Below are 23,065 nucleotides of genomic sequence, written 5' to 3' on the forward strand. Positions count from 1 at the left end.
TTTCTTTAACGAAACTACCAAAATAGCCCAGAAAATTACCAGCTTATCTTTGAACATAAACTAATAAAAAAAGCTTCTGTTTTTTAACTTTATTATCAAAAATCAACAAAATTTTAATGTTTATTTACCAAAAAATAAAAAATTATCAGAAAACCTAAAGGTATTTTGGTTTTTTTTTTTTCAAAACAATTACAAAATGTGATTTTTTAACGTTATAATAAAGCAGCTATAAAATCAACAAACAACGTCATTAGATAAAGATAATTATTATTGTCAATGGGCCACAACAAAAAAAAATTTAATTTAAAGAGTTTTAACATGAAAATTAGATGTTAAATTAATTTCATTTCAATAAAATTGTTTAACAAAAGAAAAAGATAACAAAATATATAAAAAAAAATATTTCCTTTAGTTATGCTGTGCTTTAATTAAAAACTCTTTATATTTAGTTAATTGTTTTGCATATTATTTATTAAACAAGAATGAAAAAACAATTAAATTCCATGCGCGCAATTAAATAATCACAAGGTGGCAACACACTTATAAACATTCATACTCAGCATTCAGTCAGTCATTCATTCATTCATTTATTCCATTTTACATACAACAAACAAACTCAAGTGTAATAGAATACAATAACCCAACAAACAACAATGTAAATGTAATTTGAGTATGAGTATTTTTGCCATATGCAAGTTGGTACGAATGTACTATGTAGATGTTTTTTGAAAAATGTGGGGGAGTAGTAGTTGCCGACGTCTGTCTAGCATTGTAATCAAATACAACAGTAAACCAAATAGAAAAACAACAACAACAACAAAAACGTATTGTTCGGAAAAACAAAACACAACAAAAAAAGTTTGCGCATGTCGTTATATGTATAACCTTAATTAAGCGCATAGGGAGTAATTTCATATATATATTTATAAACGCCATTGTCTTTTCTATAGAGATGTATAGAAGAATGTACATACATATGAGTGCTTGTATTTAATAAAAACAACAACAATTATATTTTAATATTAAGATTTCTGGTTTCCTAACAATCACACACTATATAGAACAACAACTTTTATATGATAGAAGACAACAACAAAAAAGCTTAAATGAAACCTTAGACCTCTTTATTTTTCCTAAACCCCACTACGAGACAGACACACTCACACAAAATAACAACAAAGAAAATACCAAAACAAATATGACAATACCAAATATACACACAACATTACTACATACTTAAAGCCTGGCAAAAACAGGAATACTTTTGCAGAGAATCAAATCAAATAAAGAACAACAAATCCATCAAAATAAACAAATCCAACATACAAACAAACCCATATAAATAGTAAATAACCGAAACTCTCACTCTCATTTACGAACTTACAGTTATATGCACTCGTTATTAACGAGAAAAATCATTACCACAAACACAAAATCTCAGAGCAAAAAAAAAAAACACACACAATAAAAAGGATTAATTATTTGTTTTTGGGGTCTATGTATGTAAGTATGTTTAATATTTAAATAGAGAGAATAATAAAAACGTATGTTGTTTTCTATTCAAGTGTTTGTTGTTGTTATTGTTGTTAGTAATCATCATCATTATTGTCATGTTTATTATTGTTTTTCCTTGAAATAGGAAGGAGTGTGTTTGGGTTAGGATTTTTTCTGTTCTCTATTTGTGGTTTATAATTTTGCATTGTTTATAGATTTAATTTTTTTTATTTCTATTTATTTGTTAAATGAGCCTTATTGTAATTGAAATTAACGTTTGTATTACGGCCCTAAAGGCTTTCTCTCATTTGTTGTTAACCTTCGCTTTACCAATACCCACCCGGGTGACCACATCGTTTTTATTGGATTAATATTTTTTTTTAATTTTGTTTCGAATTAAATGAAATTTGTACTCATTGAAAAAATTTTAGAGTTCTATAGAATTTAACAGAAACATTTTAAACTTTTTATAAGGTTTTTTAAATTTTTTAAAATTTCGTTCGTCGCATATATTTATAGAAGTGTAGTGTCACCCGGGTGGGTATTGGTAAACCATGAACATAAAAAACCTTTGGTAAAGCGAAGGTTAAACAAAAAATTAAGCCTTTTTTAATCCTTAAACATATTTTTCTGTGTCTGTTATAAAGAAAAAAGAACAATAGTGGGAAAATTTGGAATTTTTTTTAAGGGACAAGGTCTAAACAAATATTAAATAAAACATTAAGATTTTATTTAAATATGGGTATTAAAGAACGCTCAAGGCTAAAAAATAAGCCTGGTAGAAAGGTTTTTAAAACATTTCAGGACTATATTTTTAAGGTTTTAAGCTAAACATTTACAAAAATAGAATTGTGCTTAAACAAAATTTGTTTAAATCATTTTACAAGCAATTCAAAAAGGAATGACATTATGAAAAATATTTAGAATCGATTCAAAATTTAAAATTTTAGCAAAATTAACTTGGAAATTAATTATTAATCTTTAGAAATGATTTTAAAATGCTAAATATTTTAAGGGACCGGAGATCTCAAGACAATAATAATTTCAATAAAAATTTCTAGGAATTTGAAAAAGTAGATAGTAATTCGATTATTAGAAATCTTTATAAAAACTTGATCTCACATTCAGTCCCGGGAGGATGTAAGAATTCTAAAATAATCTATTCTAAATGATAAAAATATTTATAAATCTGAAAAAATTTCAAGATTTTTAAGAAAAATTAAACATTTTTTTAAAGATTCACTTATAAATATTTATTGAAATTCTGCATTTTAGAAAAAATATATATTTTTTTTAAATTTACTTATTTTAAGCCAAGTTTGTTTTCAATTTTATAAATTTTTAAACAGCTCTGGCTATGGCTCTATTAAAATGATTAAAAATTAAGCATTGTATTCGCATACTCAATATAGAATAGAAAAAAACAAATACCTGGCAACAAAACAAACACTTCTTTAGCCATTAAATAACAAACACCCAAGTCCCTGAGGACTCAGGACACTAACGTACTGGTCTAAACACACTGTTTCTAGTTATCATTTTTGTTTTTATTGACGAGCAGCTACTTTTACTTCTTAAACGGCTTCTAAGCAAACAAACAATCAACAAACAGACTTTACACAGCATTTAAACTTTATAAATAAATAATTTGCAACCTTTTTTGTGCCACTCACTACCTTTTAAACTAAGCGAACTGGTGTTTTTTTTTTTCAACATTTACTTGAGATGCTGTAAAACATAAACGTGACTAAATTGTTAAACAACTTAAGAAACAAATAATGGAATTGAAATTGAAACCGAAAAAGGCGGTATCAAAGGAATTGTAATAGAAATAATACAACAGCCTCTAGAAAGAAAAAAAAATACAAATTCCCCTTTTATTAAACATTAGCAAGCATTTTGATCACTTTATTGGACCTTAGATATTTACTTGATATGATTAAATAAATGAGGAATAGCAAAAAAAAAAAAAAAATGTTTTAATAAATTAATTGTTTTAATTTCCATAAAAATTTTCCTCTGACAATAAAACAAAACAAAATAAAAAAAATCAATTATAATTGTAACAATTATTTATTAACAATTTTCGTTAAACTCTTTGCGTTATTTCCATTCTATAACTAATTGTTTATTGTAATGCATTTTAATTTGAATTGAGTAAAGTATAAGGAAATATGTAACGCCCCAGTGGAACAATTCTAGCAATAATTGTCTCGAAACATGCAAAAGATGATGATGATGATAATTAAAACTGTAAGGTCTCTGTTTCTATTTCTATGTAATAGATATTTTGTAAGATATACAAACTAGCAAATGAAAATTACTTATTTGTTATTTAATTATAGAATATTCTATGTATATCTTTAATAACCAGTGACATGTTAATTTCCTATTAATATTTAAACAGCAAACCATGCCAAACAAAACTTTATTTTAAGCTAAAACACAAAAATAAAAAAAACACGCTGAGAAGCTTAAGCTGCAATTTGATAACTTAATTTATACTAATTTATAAAAATACTTAATTAAACTACAACCACGTGCTTATGCCAACTTTTCAAGTCAAAAATTTTTTCTCAAGGAAATTTGATACATTTCTTCCCTTCTTTTCTTTATTGTTTGGCTTAAGCCGCCTTTCATATTTCATATTTATCAAAAAAAAAGCTTTTTTTAAAATTTTTTTCTTAATATTCCTACTGAGACTTTGTAACACTTTAAGGGATTAAAATTTTTGTTCAAAATTAAAAAAAAAAAAATCTTTAACAAGTGTTGAGTTTAAAAATCATTGCCAACAGAAGGTACCAAACCAACAAATTCCTTAAGAAGATGAACCCATAACTACCGCCAACAGTATTAAATTACTGGACACATTAAATATTTTTTGTTGTATCTTTCACTCTTTTGCATAGTTTTTAAGCCTAAAAAAAAATCTTTTTTTTTGCAGAAAATTTCAAATTCATTTATTTATATTTTTTTTTATATTAAATCAGGCGTAACTTTTTTTACAAATCATTACATGCTGTAAATTTTTGTTGTTGTTGTTGGTGTTGTTATTTTTGTAAATCTATCATATTCCATGGTGTTGCATGTTGCGCTCTATAAAAACCCATAAGAGTGTGTTAAATACTCATAAAACTTGTGATAATTAAAAAAAACGAGTATAAAAATAAATAAATGTATGAATGAATGTAGGAAAAAACAAACGCATCTTTGAATGTTTTTAAAATTTATGAGTATGAGTAGCAGCAATAATCATTATATTTGAATTTTATGATCATTTTAAATTAAATAATGTTTGAAATATAAAATTTATTACGAGAATTGATTACAAAACAGAATTTTGTATAAAGAAGAAATCATAAAGAATTTCATTTTAAGCAATTGTTAAATACATATAGCAAATATTTATATTTGGAGCCTACTTTTAGGAGCTTTATAGGGAATGTTTGAAATGTAAAATTTATATTAAAAATTATTTAAAAAACAAACGAAGAAATCCTGAAGAATTGCTAAAATTATGAAAATGTTTAATTTGGAAAAACTTTAAATTGTGTGTCTACTTTTAGGCGCATATTTATAAGGGACATTTTAAGAAAATAATTTTTTTTAAGATTTTGCTATAAAATTAACTTGAAATATTTACATTTATGAAATTTTTGAGACTAAAAAATAGAAAAAGTAAACATTTCATGTCTGTCAGGCCTGTAAAAAACTACTAGAATTCCTACGAATTAGATAACATGTAAAAAATCCTTAAAATATTTACTATAGCTAACTTATTGGCGCTCAAAAAAGAATTTAGTCTTGAGCATTTTTTTGGCGTATAAAAATTCCTTTTATTTCTAGTTCGATTTCGAAAACCCTTTCAAACTTGAATTTACTCTATATATTTCACGACTGCTGCTTTATGAAGGTTTTTATAATAAAATTTACTTGAAGTATTTAGTAAAATTTGAGCACTAGGGAGCATTTTAGAAATTTGTGAGATAATAATAAAGTAGAACTAAACATTACATGCAGAAACCTGTGGCAAGCTACTAAAATTCATGCGGAATACATAAATGTTGGGAATACATATATTTCAAAGATTTCCTATAGCTTTCTTTCAGGCGCTCAAAACAGATATTTGTGTTGCACACTTTTAGGCGTATAAAATAAAACACTGTAAAATAAAGGTTAAACCCCTTTCAAACTTTCCTTTTCCTAATTAAAAACACAGAAAACATACCTAACAATTTAGTGACTTCTCTACAATCATAACAATTCCTCCCACAATTCCCACCAACTTTCGTTCCACATCACACGAACCAAATCAATTCCCATAGACAAACAGAAATTTGATATTTGATTACATATTAACAAATCTTTAGATCTTTATAACTCTGCAACAAAAACCATGCACCCACCTACTCTGCCAAAATTACAGCTAATAACACTAGCCAATTATAAAAACTAGAGCCAATGTGAAAAAATCCCAGTGAAATTATTTAACAAAAGTTCCTTTGTTTTCTATTACACACTTACCACGCTCTCATACTACTTTTGGCTAACAAATAAACTCCCTGCTGCAATTTTCTATTTCTGTATTATTTGTTGTTGTTTTTGATGAATGTCTGGGTGTTAAGGCAGCAGCAACAAAAAAAAAAAATAAATAAAATAACAACATACTTGAAATCAACTACAATAAGAACCACAAAGCGCTACTACTACAATTACCAAACAACACCAACTCAACAAACAAATAATACCAGAAATACAAACAAATTAACAAGTCCTAGGAAAAACCTTCTTTATTCCATCAAATCAGCCAGCCAGCCATCCATCCAGGAGGGTGATTTTTTCAAACAAACTTAAGTTGGTTTGGAACTACGTGTGTTTGGTTTGCTTGGCTCTGGAGTAAGGGTACTAACATACGCAAATACCCACAGGGATTTAAGCTTAAGAGGAACGACGAGCATACGTACATGCAGCAACCTGAAAAATTAGACGTTACACTAAATGACAGACGACGTACGGGGAAGGACGACTGGCTGTAAAGTTGAGTGTGATGTGTAAGTGACATCAAAAAATCAAATAGAGAAATTATTTTTTTTTTTTGGAATAATTTTATTTCTCATCTTCCCACACACAACAAACAACATTAGAAAACACTTACAAGGGATTTGGTTTTCTATTATTTACAAGGGTGTAACGGAAGACAAAATATTTTCAATGTTAATTTGATTGTTTAGCTATTTTCAAGTGCCTGATGTCAGCGAAACAGAGAGTATATTTTTGTGTACAGGGTGGTCATTAAATATGTTGGTCCTTACAATTATTATTTAGAACACAACAGAACAGACACTATAATCATTTTTATTTTGTATGTTTTTTTTTCCTAAAGTAAAACGTGTGCCTGCTCTCAGTGATTATATGTATGTAAAGTTTATACAAATACGAATATGTTTGGGAAAATGAATTTGTTTTCATTTATAATCTCTATATTATTAGAGAAGGTGGTCATTAAATCCGGCTTTAGTCAAATGTTTGGAAAATTTTGTTTACTGAACTTAAATGGTCACTATGTGAAATTGTTGAAATAAGCTGCTATTTAAGTGTTAAATATGAAAATGTAATTGAGTGTGAAAAGTTTAAGTCTCTCAAAATTTATTGATAGAAATGTAATTAAATGTTTTTATTGTTTCTCAAAGTAACTTTTTTTTTTTTGGAAGACTTGGAGAGTAAATCTTAAAGAAAACTTTTGTTGAAAGTTTTTGTATTTATGATGATGACCATTATTTAATAAATTACTTTTGTTTAACACTAACAAAATGCTTGTTCAATAAAGTTCTAGTCCAGGGAAAAAGTTGGTAAAAGTTAAGGATGGGTAAAAAAAATATTCCTTTTCTGGTAGTTTATAGGATTTTTTGTCTATAATTCTTTAAAAACAAATTGTTGGGGAATTCAAAATTAAATATTGTAAAGAAAAATAAGCTTAATAAGAGTTGTCTAAATTTAAGGATTTCTAATATTCGGCTTGGAACCCCCTGGGGTTAAGGGGTCTGTTAGTAAACATTTTAGAGTTTAATTTATTTAAAGGAAATCCATTTCACAACTGCAGCTTTATGGAAGATTTTTTTAAACAATTTACTTGAAATTTTGATAGTATGGACCCCTGGGGAACATTTGTGATATGTATGAGTTTAAGTCAGAGTAAATGTAAATATTTCATGAATTGGCCTTTAGAATTTTATCAAGATTGTTTAAATTCTTTTAAAATGTCTTTAAGTTATAAATCTTGTCTTAGATATGGTACCCCGGGGGACTTTTTAGGCCATTTTTAAGAATATTTTACTGAAAATAGATAGAATTTATAACTAGGCCTATATAAATCAATTATAAACCTTAAAATTGTCTTATAATGTTTTTTAGTTAAACGTCTTTGATTTAATAGATATGGAACCCCAGGGCTCTTATAATAAAATATATAAAATTATCAGGGGCTCTGGTCAGCTTATCGTACTGAAAATAGATACATTTCGTGACAAGACCTTTAGAAAGCAATGTAGATCAATAAAAATACCTTAAGAAGAAAAATACCTTTATTCATGAGAAAAGTATGCGATCGACACCTTGGGGATTGAAGACATTTATTTAGAATCGATTTGACTCCATTTGGACAAGACCTCGAGATCGATGAACTTGATAAAAACTAGAAGCTAGTGATAAAAACAATCTGTGGCAGTCAGTTAACCAATAAGGTTCCTGATACCTTAAATAGATTGCTTAGCATATGTATATTCGTTGAGAAATCGATGTCTTAACACAGATAGATTTAAAAGAGTTTACTGTTTTTCTTGTTCAAGACTATTTGCACGATTATCGATCACCTTTTAACATTACCATTAGACTCTAAATGTTCTTGCGGTTTCGATTCAAGAGTTGTATAGTGCCATTCACATCGAATACAGGCTTTATAACTTGCATGTCTGCATCTTGCACCAGGAAAATCCGTCAATTCTACGAATAATTTCGATCTAATTAAACCAATATACCCACATTTAGACAAGTGATCCAAAAAGCAGATCATTCTCTGGACAGTTCGTCTGCCCGATTATTACTGTAATAGTCCCTCTATGGGAAAGTAGCCACACTAGAGTGATATCAGATATATGTTTAAGCCTCGACAGTAGTTCATTAAAATTGTCTGACTAAGTTAGAAGAGTTGGTGTAATGTCAATTTATTTGACACCCCGGGGGATTTAATACATATTCAAGATTTTAAAGTTTTAAACCGATCTATTTCAATTCACATACATTACAAGCCATCAGTAATCCATAAAATTTTGCAATAAATGATTTTTCACCACTAGAAAAGCTAAACAAGTCATGAGCCCCCAGGGTTATAAACCAACCAACACTCTTTAAAATACCTCATACTCGAAATCATAAGAGCTTTTACAGCGTGTTAACAATTTCTTATTTTATTTTTAGAACATTTCAGTTTTGATTACATTCCAATAAAACTTTTATAACGCAATATCTGGGGTCACTTCTTAAATATACAAAATAAATATTTTTCCCCATTTAATGTGTTTTTAAATTATTTTTAATCACTTAAGTTTTAAAACTAATGGCATTTTTAACGATTATACAATTTTTCCAGTATTTTTACACCATTAATTGATATTTTTTTTTTTAATATTGTAATATTTTATTTTTCAAACTAAATAGATCATTTTATACCTCATAAAAAAGATTATATAGATTTTTAATTATTTGTTTATTATTTTCAACTAGAAAGAAAAGGTCACTTGAAATCAATTGAATATTTAATAACACAAAACACTTAAATAAGGGGGAAAAGTAACAAACGAAAAAAATGCTTTTAAAAAGAAAATGGGAAAAATGATAAGAAACACTTAGCAACTGTTTAATATAAAGAAACTTAAAAAATTTAAAAATATATGCTTATAAAGAAAACATAAGCTTAGCTATTTTTAAATAAATCTTTATTAAAATTCAAGGCTTTGGGAAAATGTCAACTGAAATTGTATGATAAAGGCTTTAAACCTATGCCTTTATAAATATAAACAAGATTTTAATAAAATTCACAGCACGCACTTAAAACCAAAGAAGCTCGTATAAGAGTTTTGTTTTAAATGAATATACTGAGTTAAATTAAAAAACAAACCAAAAAAAAATCTTAAGCATTATTAGCAATTACACTTGAAATTTATACTATATTTTTATTTTTATACAAAAAAAAAAGTATTTACGAAATAAACTCCCCAAGCTTAAAGCAATGGCGTAAATTATTTAGTTAAAGGAGCACAACTCCACAGGGTTTCAGTACACCACAACTCCAGCTAAATTTTATTAAAGACTAAAACAAATGAAACAAAACAGTTTTTTGTTTTGTTGATGTTTTCTATATAGAGAGAGAGAACACATTTAAAACAGCCTTTTTAATAATTCATATTTGGTTTTTAACTAAATTAGTATGCCTACCCAGTCTTATTTTTAGTTGCCGTTGAATGTTTTTTCTAGCTGTCATTGTTTAGATTTAGAAGCTTTAAAGCCTTAGACCATCAGCACACACACTTATTATTAATTTTCTGCAGTTTCTGCATTAATTTCTTTAGTTTTATTTATATTTCTATATATATTTTGTTTTGTTTTTTTTTCATTTTGGCTTAAACTGCCATTTATAGACAAAAAGTCTAGACTCTAAGAGTTACTAACATTTTCCATAATCAGCTCAAAACGTTACTTATACTACAAACAGGCATTTGGAAATATTATTAAAAAGAAAACAACAAATTAAATATAAAATAAAATGACATTTTGACATTTAAAAGCGGCTTTTTGCATAAAGCCAAAAGAATACCAGCAAAGACGAATTGCACTGTACTCACACGGTCTTACAGACAATTTCTACTTACACACATCAAACTAAAATCGAAAAAAAGTATTTGTTAGAATTAAAATTAAAATAATTGAAATTCATAAAAGCTGTGCTGTGTTTTTACCGTGTTTTATTAAAAAGTAATTTCTTTTCTGTGTGTTTTTTTTTTGTGTTTTGTCCGTTTTTGTATAATGTATTTTTAATTATATTAATTACACCTCTATTCAAAACGTGCTTTCATTAGCATACCAACAACCAACCAAAAAAACAGACAGTCCCAGACACTCATTCAGTTCCAGACCCATCATCATCAGGCCAAGCAAATCGGCAACATTGTTTAAAACAAAAACAAAAACAACTAAAAAAAAGAACAACAAAATCGTTAACAACAAAAATTTGTTTAAAAATCAGCAATAAAATATTTTATATTTAATGGCCTTTAAATTTAAATTTGTTAATAAATTTTGTATTTGTTTATTTCGCTTAAGTTTTTTTCTTGCTTTTTTTGGAGGGAGTTTAAATTTATGAAGTTTGAAATTAGAAATATTAATAAATGTACAAAAGCCATAAATTTAATTTATTATTAATAATAAAGCAGCAAAAAATAAATTAATATTAATTTTTGTTTAACAAATAAAAATAAAAAAAAAATCACACACGAAGAAAACGTTGAACTTTTTTAAATTAGATTTTTATTTTTTAAATAATTTTTAAAACAAAATAAATGTTTTTATTGAATTACTTATTTAATTGTTTGTATTTATTTTTTTTTAATTTTTTTAGCGGCCACCTAGTTCATCATTATCATATGGAGGAGCCATGAACGATGATGCTAGATCGCCGGGCGCTGGTAGTACACCTGGTCCTTTATCTCAACAACCACCTGTCCTAGATACAGCAGACCCTGGTAAGTCAATAATTTTTGCAATATTTTTTTTAACAAACATTATTAAATGAAAGAATATAAAACAATTGAAGACATAAGTCTTCAAGAACAGTAGCTAAATGAAAAAAAATATTTCATAAAATTTATAGTCTCAAGAGCTAGAGTTCATAATAGAAATAGTTTCAATATTAGCAGCAAAATTTATAGAAAATTGAGAAGAAACTTCAAAAGCGCAATGTTTATACAATAAATGGTTTAAATTTTAGACAGAATCCATGACAGAATCCAACTATAAAAACACAATGATAACAAAGTTTTTTTTTTTGCTTCGAAAATGTCGAATTTTGTGCCAACAAAGCGTAAAATGTTGGAAGTTTTGCTTTACTTCTTTAATTTGAAAAAAAGTGCTTGAGCACACCGATTGCTCAACGAAGCTTTCAATGTGCGAGATATAGTTTGTGCGACTCAGAAGTGGTGATTTTGATACGGAAGTCAAACATTGCCCAGGCCAGTCAAAAAAGTTTAAAGACTTAGAATTGGAGGTATTACACCATGAAGATTGTTGTCAAAAGGATTCATCAAAAAGCAGGGAAATTGGGTACCTTCCATACGAATTGAAGCTGAGAGAACTTGAAAGACGATTTTGTATGTCTGCAATGGTGCTTGATCATTACTTGCGATTACTGCCAGATGAATTTGGGAAAAAATCGTCAATATCCCGATATAAAAGAAAAAAAATCGTCATTTCGAATTTTAAAAATCGTCAAAAAAAATCGGAAAATTAAAAAGGTCAAGATTTCATTTTCGAGAAAGAAATCGTCAAATCTGGCAGCTATGCCTGCGATGAAAGATGGATCTATTATGATAACCCTAACGTAAGAGATCGTATGTGAAGCCCGGCTAATCAGCCGAATTGACACCAAAGCCAAATATTCAAGGCGCTAAGGTAATTATCTGTATTTGGTGGGAGTAAAAAGGTCCTATTATCAGCTTCAGAAATCTTACTACAGCATTACAGGGAAACTGTATCAAATGCAACAGATTCGTGGGTCTAAAAATTCCCAGTATATGTGGCCAGACATGAAACCGTAATATTCCAATTTGAAAGCTCGTCCACTTGTTGCAATACCAGTTAAAAAGTATTTGGAATGAAGATTTTCCGATGTTGTCTTGATTCGTTCGTGGCCTTAAAAGATGAACCGTTCTTTTGGCTTTTGAATCCATGAATATCAGGCTGAATCCATAACAAATTTTACAGGAATTCGTTTGGTTTTATCTCAAAATTTCCTAAAAAAGACAATTTTGCAAAGGAAAGCAAAGAAAAATAATGAAATCTTGTTTAGGATTATCATAAAGCTGAGAATCCTTAGTCCCGGTCCACAATGTGAAACATTTGCTGCAAAACATTTGAGTTTGTTGATGAAAGGGGAAAGAGGAATGAAAAAGGGTACTTTGTTTCATCTACATGAAGTTTTTGTTGAGTATGTCATCCACATTTATTCGTTCGTATTCGTACTGTACAGAAATGTCAAAAACTGAAAAGCAAAAACTTCACTGTGTAGACACGAATGCAGTTTCAAAAGAGAATTTAAAAATGTTTTGCAGCAAATGTTTCACAGTGTGGACCGGGACTTAACAATGTTTATAGAAAATTGTTTGATTTTATCACAAAATTAAATTTCTCAAATTCTATAGAGTCTTTACAAAATAAATTTTCGGTATAGCAAATAAAGAAATCTTGTTCAGATAAAGCTTTCATTTTAAAATCTGGATTTTGTGAATATTCTAAGTTGGTTTTAATACCAAGGAATATCCTTTCATTTTAATGCATGTCTTTGATTTCTCTGCAAAATTTGTATAAATTGCAAAGTCTCATAACTCGGAAAAGCAACAACTGACTAACTTAAAATTTTACACATATATAAAATACACTTTAGCTATTAATCTGTATAATTTTTAGATTTCTAAAATAATCTAATTAGGAAATATAAGGCTTTAAATTAAGTCATGACCTTTGACCCTTTTTTCAAAAAGTCGCTTGATTTTCCAAATTTAAATAAAATCAAACGGAAAATGTTGTATATTATACATTTAATATTAAAAAAGGGACTTCCTAATGACTTATAGAAATTTTGAAAACCAAAAAAAAAAAAAACTTTTTATATTTTTTTTATAACTTGTTTAATTTCATTAGCCTCAAACAATCTGCAAATAATATTTAAAGGCCATTAATTTAATGAGCATTTAATCTCTAGAATATAAATTATTCAAACATTAACAATATTGAAATGTTGTTGTTTTTAATTTCTTACCAAATTCAAGCACGCAGAATTTTGTCATTTTGAAAATACATACTACAAACCTCATAAAAGGTCCCCATATATTTGTATACACAATAAATTCGATATAAAAGACAATAGTACCGCGTCTAGCAATATAAATATTTTTTTGTTATTCGGAAATTTAATGTTTAAAAAAACGTAGAAACGTAGAGTATTTTGTTTGTGCGTCATAAAACTGAACTGAATAAAATAACACAAAATCATGTATTCTTTGACTTTTATTATTCATTATTTTCACATTTATTTTCAGACAATTTTATTGTCGGTGGCGCAAAAAAAGAAAAAAGCCAAACAAATGAAATTCATATAAAAATGATACATTCTGGGTATCAGTCCATAAACAAATATATAGAGATACACCACCACTACATCTTAGTTCAGTGTATCTGTATACAACACATAGTATATTGTAGATAGTGTGGTGTATAGTATGTTATGAATGATTTTTATGTTTAATTTCTTTTTTCGGTTTTTTTTATGATTTTGTCGCCATTTGGTGGCTATTAAATTATTTTAAAGTAATTTGTTAAAAAGCTGTTTGTGCGTGTGTATTGCTGCTATTTGTTTATTTATGTATTTCTTTCTTTGGTTTCAAAGAGATAAACTTTTAAACATTGAACAAAAAAAACAAAAAAACTACAAAACAAAAATGTTTGATAAATTATTTGTTTGCATAGATAAGTTTTAATTAAACAAAGATTTCTGTCAGATTTCTATAAAAATCAAATTAATTATAATTTAATATAATTTGACAAAATGAACAAATTAAGTAACAGATAAAAGAAATAAATAAAACAAAATATATTTATTACAATAGTTTAAAAGGGATTTATTAAGAGCGGAATTTCAAATAGATTTTTATATAAATTTTATGATTCACACAACTAAATTTGTGGTTTGTTTAATTTTGTTAAAACAACTAAGAGGTTTAGTTAACTCAATCAAATTTCTGTAGCTACCAGCCAAAAAAATCAATATTTTATTCAAAAGACAATTTGAAGGTCTTAATGACTTTATTTCCTTAAATTTTACTATTAAATTTTTTTCTCAATACTCTGGGAAAGAAAATTATTTCAAAGATCCATCAGTTCCACATTGTGCTGGTACTTCTGCTGCAGCTTCATCATAATTTCTATCCACAATTATATGAAACAACATACATACATATGTATTCCTTTTTCCCAAAAAGCTGTATATGATTTGATAATGGTTTTTTCTAGTACCAGTCTTGCAGTATGATTCAAAATACATGTTTTTCCTCTGTCTGTCTGTAGCGGGTTTTTTTTTGCTGTTTGAGAAAAAGGTGGAAATTTGATGATGCTTAGACAATTTTTGAACACACCCTATTTGGCTTTATATCAATTTTTTTTATACAATTTTGTTGTTGTCTATTGTTTAAGTGTAGAAATATGATAATATGCGTATATTTCATATTTGTTTCGGTGGTCTAACTTCAAGGGATGAAGATGAATTGCTTTATGTCTGTTTTGACGTAATCGTACTCTTTTTCACACACATACACAAACTTTCTATTATTATACGCTCTTCGAAATGTATCTGCGTTTATTTTTAGGGTAGCATTTTTATAAAGAATCCCAGCTGTATCCCGTTAAAAGTATGATTCAGTTTGTTTTTTTTCTGTGTTTTGTTTTCGTTATGGTTGTTGTTTTTTTTAAACATTTATAAGCTGTAGGATTAAAATTCAAGAAATGAGCAAATTGAAATTGTTTTTATTATAACGAAAGGAAAAATACCGAAAATATAATTTAAAGGTCTTAAAATCTAAATTCTCAGCAAATGAGACCATAAATTTAAACAAGATTAAATAGAGGAAAATTTGCAAACAAAATATTGCTTTACAAGATATATTTTTTAAAAAATTTAAACTAAAACAAAAACTAGACGTTAAACATGAATTTTAAGGATTTGTTTTTAAAGTATAAATTTTAAATGTCACCATAAAGTGCTGCATAATTATCGCAAATAAAAAATGAACTTAAAAATATAGCAAACATTTGTTAAACTTTAATTAAGCGAGTTTAGCTAAACTTGGTTTTTAAAAGTTTAAGGTGTACAAACCATAAAAAGTTTGTAATATTAATCTAAAATAACAAAAAATTAAAAAATAAAAAGTTTACTTAAACTTAATAAGCGAGTTTAGTTTAACTTCAAATTTGAAATGTAAAAAAATATATAGAATAGGTTAAAAAAATGGTAATAAGCTTCACAAAAAAAAACTAAATTGAAAACTTTATTAAAGTTTACTTAAACTTGATTAAGCAGAGTTTAGCTAATCATGATTATTTAAAGATTAATGTATAATAACTAACAAATAAATAGAAAATTAAGCAAATGCAACAAAAAACTTAAAAATGTTACAAAGTTTACTTAAACTTTAATTAAGCCCGTTTAGTTAAACTTAAATATTGAAAGTTTTAAACAAATTTATTAAAAAAATTTAAAAAAATAAGCTTTAGCTAAAAATTTAGCCTAAAAATACTAGAAAGTTTACTTAAACTTCATTAAGTAGAGTTTAGTTAATCTTAGATTTTAAAAGTTTAATGAGTAGAAACCTCCAAAAGTAAGAAAATTTAATAAAGCAAAACTAAAAATCAAAAAAAGTATCAAGTTTACCTAAACTTCCATTAAGCGAGTTTAGTTAAACTTGTTTTAGGAAAGTTTAAAACTAAATTAAATAAAAAATTAGAAACATAAGCTTAGATAACAAATAAACTGGAAAATACTTAAAAAATTACTTAATCTAGCATAAGGTGAGTTTAGCTAAACCCGAGTTTGTAAAGTTTAAGCCACAAAAGTAAAAAAAAATTAAAGAATTAATGTTATAGCTATAAAAAATATTAAATATATTTAAGGCAAATGAATTTTAGTTACTTTAATTTTAAATTAAATACTTCAGTTTTTAAAGAATTCCTGTGTCACCTAGTAAACCTTTAAATGTATTAACACCATTCATTAATGTCAGCTTAAATAATTAACAAACAAAAAATTTGCCCGAGTGCGTGCACGACTGTTTATTTTCATTTTTCCTTAAAGATCAATAAAAATTGTTAAATTAAGCATTAGAAAAACAAAAAATACATTAACTACAACCAAATAAAAACAGCTTGAGTTCAAAAAAAGTAAAAACAACAGCAACAAGCAACATTTTAAGCGCATTAAATAAAAATCAAACAGTGACAGAAAACCAAAAATTAAACAAAAGTCAAAGGGATGACGCTAAAAAAAATCAAATGAAAATTTAACACCCTTAACAGAAACAAGCAAATAAATAGAAAAATATTTGTAACTGTAACAATTTTATGGTTTAGCAAAAAAGTTAAAGATAACAATTTGAAGGTTTTTTATTGAAACAAAAAGCAAAAGGGGTTTTGTGGTGGCCTTTCAGCATAGAATTGCATCCTTTGAAATGACATTGATTGAATGTGAACCCTCAATCTTCAACTAAAAATCAAACTCAAAACCAACCTTATGTGGGTTTAAAACAAACATCAACAAATAATAATACGTATTTAACAATAATATATGAATTTTAATAAGGGTTAAATTTATTTAAAACACAAGCACACACATTAACATTTTTATTAAAAATTTAAATAAAAGCAATAATAATGACATTTAATAACATTTAATTACTTATTAACACTTAAATAAAATTTGTAGCCAAATGTCAGTTTTGAATTCAAAAAACAAAAAACCCAAAACCACTTGTTGCAATTTAGCGGAGTTCAAAAACTAACATTTAAACTATAATTATAAAATTAAAATTAAATTGAAATTGAAATTATTTACGCTTAAATAATATTTAATTATGAAATTTAATGGTGTTGAGTGTTTCGTTTTGTTTTTTTTTTTTGGTATTTTTTCTCTATGTATATAAATTTTATTAAACATTTGTTTGATGATGATGATGAGGGTTTGTCTTAGAGCTATAATTATAGGTTCTAGTTTGTTAGAATTTTGTTCTAACATTATCATTATGTTATTAAGAAAATGATAGCGGTTAAATTGGAGAAGAAATGTATACAATTCAAATGTTTTACAAAATGTTTATAGAGTTTTCAAGGGTTTTGGGTATACAGCTATAATTATACTATTAAAATGAGAGATGTTGTGTTTAGTTATAATGAAAAAAAATATAAATATTAGAAAACAACACTTAAGCAATTTCCTGTAGTTGCTATTACGTATATTTGACTTGGATTTCAACAAAATTTTCCTTAGACTTAAAGACGCTGTTTTAACAACCACCAGCAACAATGACTTTAATATTTTAAAAATACTTACACTTGATACTTACAAGATAAAAGAAACAATAATAATAATAATAATAATGTTGTTTAAAATTATGAAGGGGTTTCTTAACTTAACTAAAACTTTACACAAAAAATATACAAGTTTAATGACTTGGCCGCCTTAAGAAGTAAGAAAAAAAAACCTAAACTACAAATGTATCTGTAGCTTAACTCTTTGGTCATCTCTAGACCTTAAAACAAGTTAATACTTGTGTCATAGTTTTCTTTTATTTTAGCTGGTCATAAAGTATTTAAGCAAACTTAAGTGCCACTTCTTTAACACTTTTACAAGCCATACTTATAATGATAATACCAGTACAAATATACATACAAGTTTAAGTTTAGCCCTGGCCCAACAATGTTGGTGGTTGCATGGTACAAACGTTAAAAGCTTAAGCTAAAAAACACTTAAGTATATTGAACTTTATATGGTAGTAACTCTTAAAAAGTAATAAATTATTTAAGGTGATATGCAATATTTAGTGTTAAACAAAAAAAATGATAAAGCAGTTTTAGACATTAAGCTAAATTTTCTACTTCATGAGAAAATTTTAATTATATTGACACATTTTCTTTGGTTTTCTAAAACAACAAATAACCAGGCTTTTGTTTTGTTTCAATGGCAAATACAAGACTATTGTTTTTTTTTGTAACATTTCAAAAGTATGCTTCATTTATTTCCTCCACTTAAATAAATGGAAAACACTCATCATCACAATCATCATCAGCAGGCAGGCAGCAACAACACAAATTGTTTCTCTTTATCAAATAAAAATTATTAACACCTCAATAATTTAATGTTAAATATCAACCACAAAAATAGTCTACTTTTAACTGAGAAATTATCACAAATGTCTGTCTGTCCCTCTGTCCTTCCTGTTCGTTCGTTTGCCAGCCTGTCTGAGTCTTTAAAACGCAAAATTCTTACAACATTGTAAAACAAAACCAAATTTTTCTTAATTTTGTTTTTCCTCTGCTGCTCTAAACAGGGGCAACGAAACACAAAAACTGGTAAAGAAATTCCATTGCAATTTTGTATTACAAAAAAAAGAAAAATCTATACTACAAAACCCAACGAGGAGAAGAGTGTAATTTTATGCACGAATTCATAAAATTCTATTCAAATGGAAAATGTGATTTTTATCAATTGTGACAGTAGAGAGATGAACGAACGAACAAATGAACAGAAAAAAATAAAATCTATGTATATATTGCATGTAGAAAAATAGAAATAAATTCATAAAGTTTAGTATCTAGTAGTTACAAGTGTTCGAGAAAAAAAATCATGTTTTAAGGGCAGGGGAAAAAGAAAATACAGAATTTTTGAAACATAAATTGTTTAAGGGAAACTTACAAATGCTTTAAAACCCTTTTACCATAAACCATAGAAACTAGAAATGAAAATAGAAGCTTAAACTGAATCAAAGTTTAACTAAACTTCTCTTAAAGGAGTTTAGTTAAACTAAGTTTTTGTTAAATTAAAATATATAAACTCAAAAAATAAATAAATCTAACTATAATTAAAAAGTAAATCTTAAACTTGCTTAGAAAATAGTTAAACTTGAATTAAGCGAGTTTAGCTAAACTAGGTTTTTGCAAGTTTAAGTCCTAAAAACACCAGAAATAATTAAGAATAATTATAAATATAAAAAAATATATACAATTTTTAGAAAATTTACCTAAGTTAAGCTAGGTTTTTGGTAATTTAATACATAAAGTAACAAATAATTACACAAAAGTAATTAAAATTATAAAAGGAACATTAAAATACAATAAATAATTTAAAGTTTAGTAAAATTTTAATTAGAACAGTTTAATTAATTCAGATTTTTTAAATTTAAGTCATATAGAAAAAAAGCAAACAAAAGCAAATTATTTTTAGCTTACATAAATCTTGTTTAAAAGAGCTTTTTTAAACTGGATTTGATTTAAATTAAAATATAGAAGGAAACAAAACAAATAACTAGAACTAATTAAAAATTGACAAAGAACCTGAAAGTTTCAAGTTTAATTAAACTTAACTTAAAAGAAAGTTTAACTAAACTAGGTTTTCATAAGTTTAAGCCTCAAGTACACTATTAATAAATAGATAATGTTTAATTAACATTAAAAAAGTTCAAAGTTTAGCTAAACTTTACTGTCAAAGGTTAAGTTAAACTAGCTTTGTGTTAAACTGAGACATACAAATCCAAAAAATAGCTAGATTTAATTAGAAATCTAAAAGAAATTTTAAAATTCTATAAAGTTTACTTAAACCTGAGTTAGGAAAGCTTAACTAAACTAGGGTTTTCTAAAGCTTAGATATAAAAATTTAAAAATATAATAAAACTAATAACAATTAAACAAGTAATCTTAAAAAACATAAAAGTTTAACTAATCCTTAATTATGAGAGTTTAGTTAAACTAGGATTTTGCAAGTTTAACAAATAAAATTATTATAATTAAATTCCAAATTTTAAACCATTGCTTTATTCAAAATTATGAATTCAAACAAAAACATATAAAAGAAAATACAAAGATTATTTGATTTTTCTATTAATACCTGTTTCTTATTAATTTCTTTGTTCTAATTTAAATAAGTTTTTAATATTTTTTTATTATGCTAACAATTAAACATTTCTCTTTTTATTTGTATAACTTCCTTTGAAATACCTTTATAGTTGTTTTGTTTTTTTTTCTAAACAGTTTATTACCATTAATCATAAAAGTATTGTGCCACAAAAAGAAATTGAAAGTGTTTTTTTTTGTCGAATTCAAGAAAAATCTTTGAATTCTTTAGCCAAATACCAAGTTTAATGGTAAAAATAAAAACAAAGAATATTGTATACTTTTATTATGGATTTTTATTTAATTTTATGGCCAAAAAAAACACAATGTTGTAGCCAGCCATTGAGTCAGCCAACACAAATGTATCCGTTATACCTTCAAACAGTTTTCTTACGTGTTGGTTGGTCTACGTAATAAGTGTTTGGTTTGGCTTTTTTTATATATTTCTTCAATACTTTTGACTATAAATTTTATAGCTTTTTAATAGTTTCTCACATTTTTTTTCATGTTCGTGTTCAGCTGTTCAATTTAAAGCAAAGCGTATAGATTTTAAAAAGATCTTTAGTAAATATTTCTTGAGTTCTACATAGATATTGGTATTGGATATGTGAGTGTTTGTTTGTGTTTGTGTGATTTTAATGTCTTGTCTTATAGCTCTATTTTGATGTGTAACTTGTTGTTTTTCCAAAATCGTAAAATTGATTTCTTTTCAATATTTTTGTTTTGATTTGGGAATTTTTACGTATAACTGTGGCTGGTGCTAGTGATGATGATCTATTTTGTTGGTCTATAAAGCATTTTACATTGTTGTTGTTGTTTGTTGTTATTGTAGAGCTGGTGGCCCCCATTTTTAACTCTTTGAAGAGCAAGTAGTAGACAATTGTTTGGTTAAGGTCTTGCTTGTGTCATAAAAATCGTTTTATGTCATAAAATTATATCGGAAATTTTATATTATTTGAAATTGTTTTGTTTAAGAGATCAAGGTGTTTTTCGTTTTTTTTTTTGTTGGTGTTATGTTTATAAAAGTTTTATCAATAAAAACAATTAGGGAATCCATAAAAGCCAGAATGCACAGAGTTATAAAAACCAATAGAGCATTTAAAGTGGGTCTAAGACCACCTATAATATATATAGCACTGCTTAATTTTTGCTATAAATTTCCCGTTTTTTTTTTGCAAGATTGTGCAATCTGTTCTGTAGAAATCTTATCATTATTTAGTGGTATTGGTTACCCCGTTTCAACGAGAAATGCTGGTGCAGCAACAGCCTTAATTATCACATCATATTGTTGCTGCCTTAATCATTTAAATGAAATATTTTATTTCATTTTAATAAATAAGTAATGACTGTTATGCATACATACAGAAACAGCTACAGTAAAACCTCAATATAAAGAACTTATTATATATTTACTTAAATATTATTATAGCTTAGTTTCACATGATTTTATATTGGTAAATTTTGCCAAGATTTTACTGTATTCTAGATGACAAGTTTGCATGTGTATTTATTTGTCTATCAAAGACACGCTCAAAACTTTGATCTTTTCATTTAACACAAGCAAAAAAAAAACCCAGCAAACATTATATTCAACACTACACAGAACACCCAAACACTTTGCTGAGGCTGACTGCTGCAGCAGCAAAATCACAAGACAACAGCAATAACTCATATAAACATGATCTTCAACAGCAATAGCAACAGCAACAACATCATCATCTTTGTTATTAATGCAGCAACAAGTAATAATTTCAACAATTATCATGATCGACATTTTGAAGTATTGTGCTTGATTTCAACTGTCTCAACTGTCCATTTTGTCTGTTTGTTCGTTCATTCGTTTATTGCAAAGTCGTTGCCGTTGTTGTTGTTCAATGATAGAAAGAATTCTTCTTTCTTTTCTAATTCACTCTAGATGAAACTGCCTGTCCGTCCTTCCCCATGTCCGTCCGTTGCTTTTAAATAAAAAATAACAAGCATTTTTTGTTGTTTAATGTGTATGTATATGATTTGTACTTTTAGTTGTACATATGAATGTTTAAAGAAAAAAAAAACAAATATTATTATTTATAGCATTTAATCAGTAATTATTATTGTTGTATTAAATGGTGACGACCTTTAACGACCTGTAACAGTCAATTTAGACAGTTTTTTGCAATTTATATGAGATTTTTTTAAACTTTGTTTGCTGCTGCTTTATTTTGATTTCATTTCGAAACAAAATACTTAGAAATATGTATTGTAATTTTTTTAATAAAAGAAAAAAAAAAGAAAAATATTTTATGGGAAACCAAAAAAATAAATACTAATTTCTTTATAATTGCTGGTGGTAAATACCTGTGTGTCTGTTTGAGTTTGTGCCTCAAGTTACGCCTTTTAAATTAAATGTTTAGTTTAGGGTTTTTGTGTTTTTTTTTATTTTGGCTGTTTTTGTCTAGCCTGTATTTAGGGTTTTCTTTTAGCTTTGGTGTATTATTAAATATAATTGTATAGTGTTTTGTATGCTTGTAAAATATAACAAGAACAATGCTTAATTTAGTTTTCTTTCATAATTATTCAAGTGCCTGTAAAGGCTTTAATTAGGCGTTAAAAAAGG

The 23,065-nt window shown here is 26.6% G+C and overlaps 1 protein-coding gene across 2 annotated transcripts in view; it reads left to right on the forward strand.

The window, feature by feature from the left end:
* The window catches only part of hth (homothorax), a 188,852-nt gene that overhangs the window by 81,566 nt on the left and 84,221 nt on the right, over positions 1–23,065 (forward strand). For both annotated transcript variants that reach the window (XM_065516109.1, XM_065516110.1), the window contains one exon: positions 11,165–11,288. In XM_065516109.1, coding sequence (XP_065372181.1) covers positions 11,165–11,288 — 124 coding nt within the window. The remainder of the gene's footprint in view (positions 1–11,164; positions 11,289–23,065) is intronic.

The sequence above is a fragment of the Calliphora vicina genome, chromosome 1, assembly GCF_958450345.1.
Source record: "Calliphora vicina chromosome 1, idCalVici1.1, whole genome shotgun sequence".
Lineage (NCBI taxonomy): Eukaryota > Metazoa > Arthropoda > Insecta > Diptera > Calliphoridae > Calliphora > Calliphora vicina.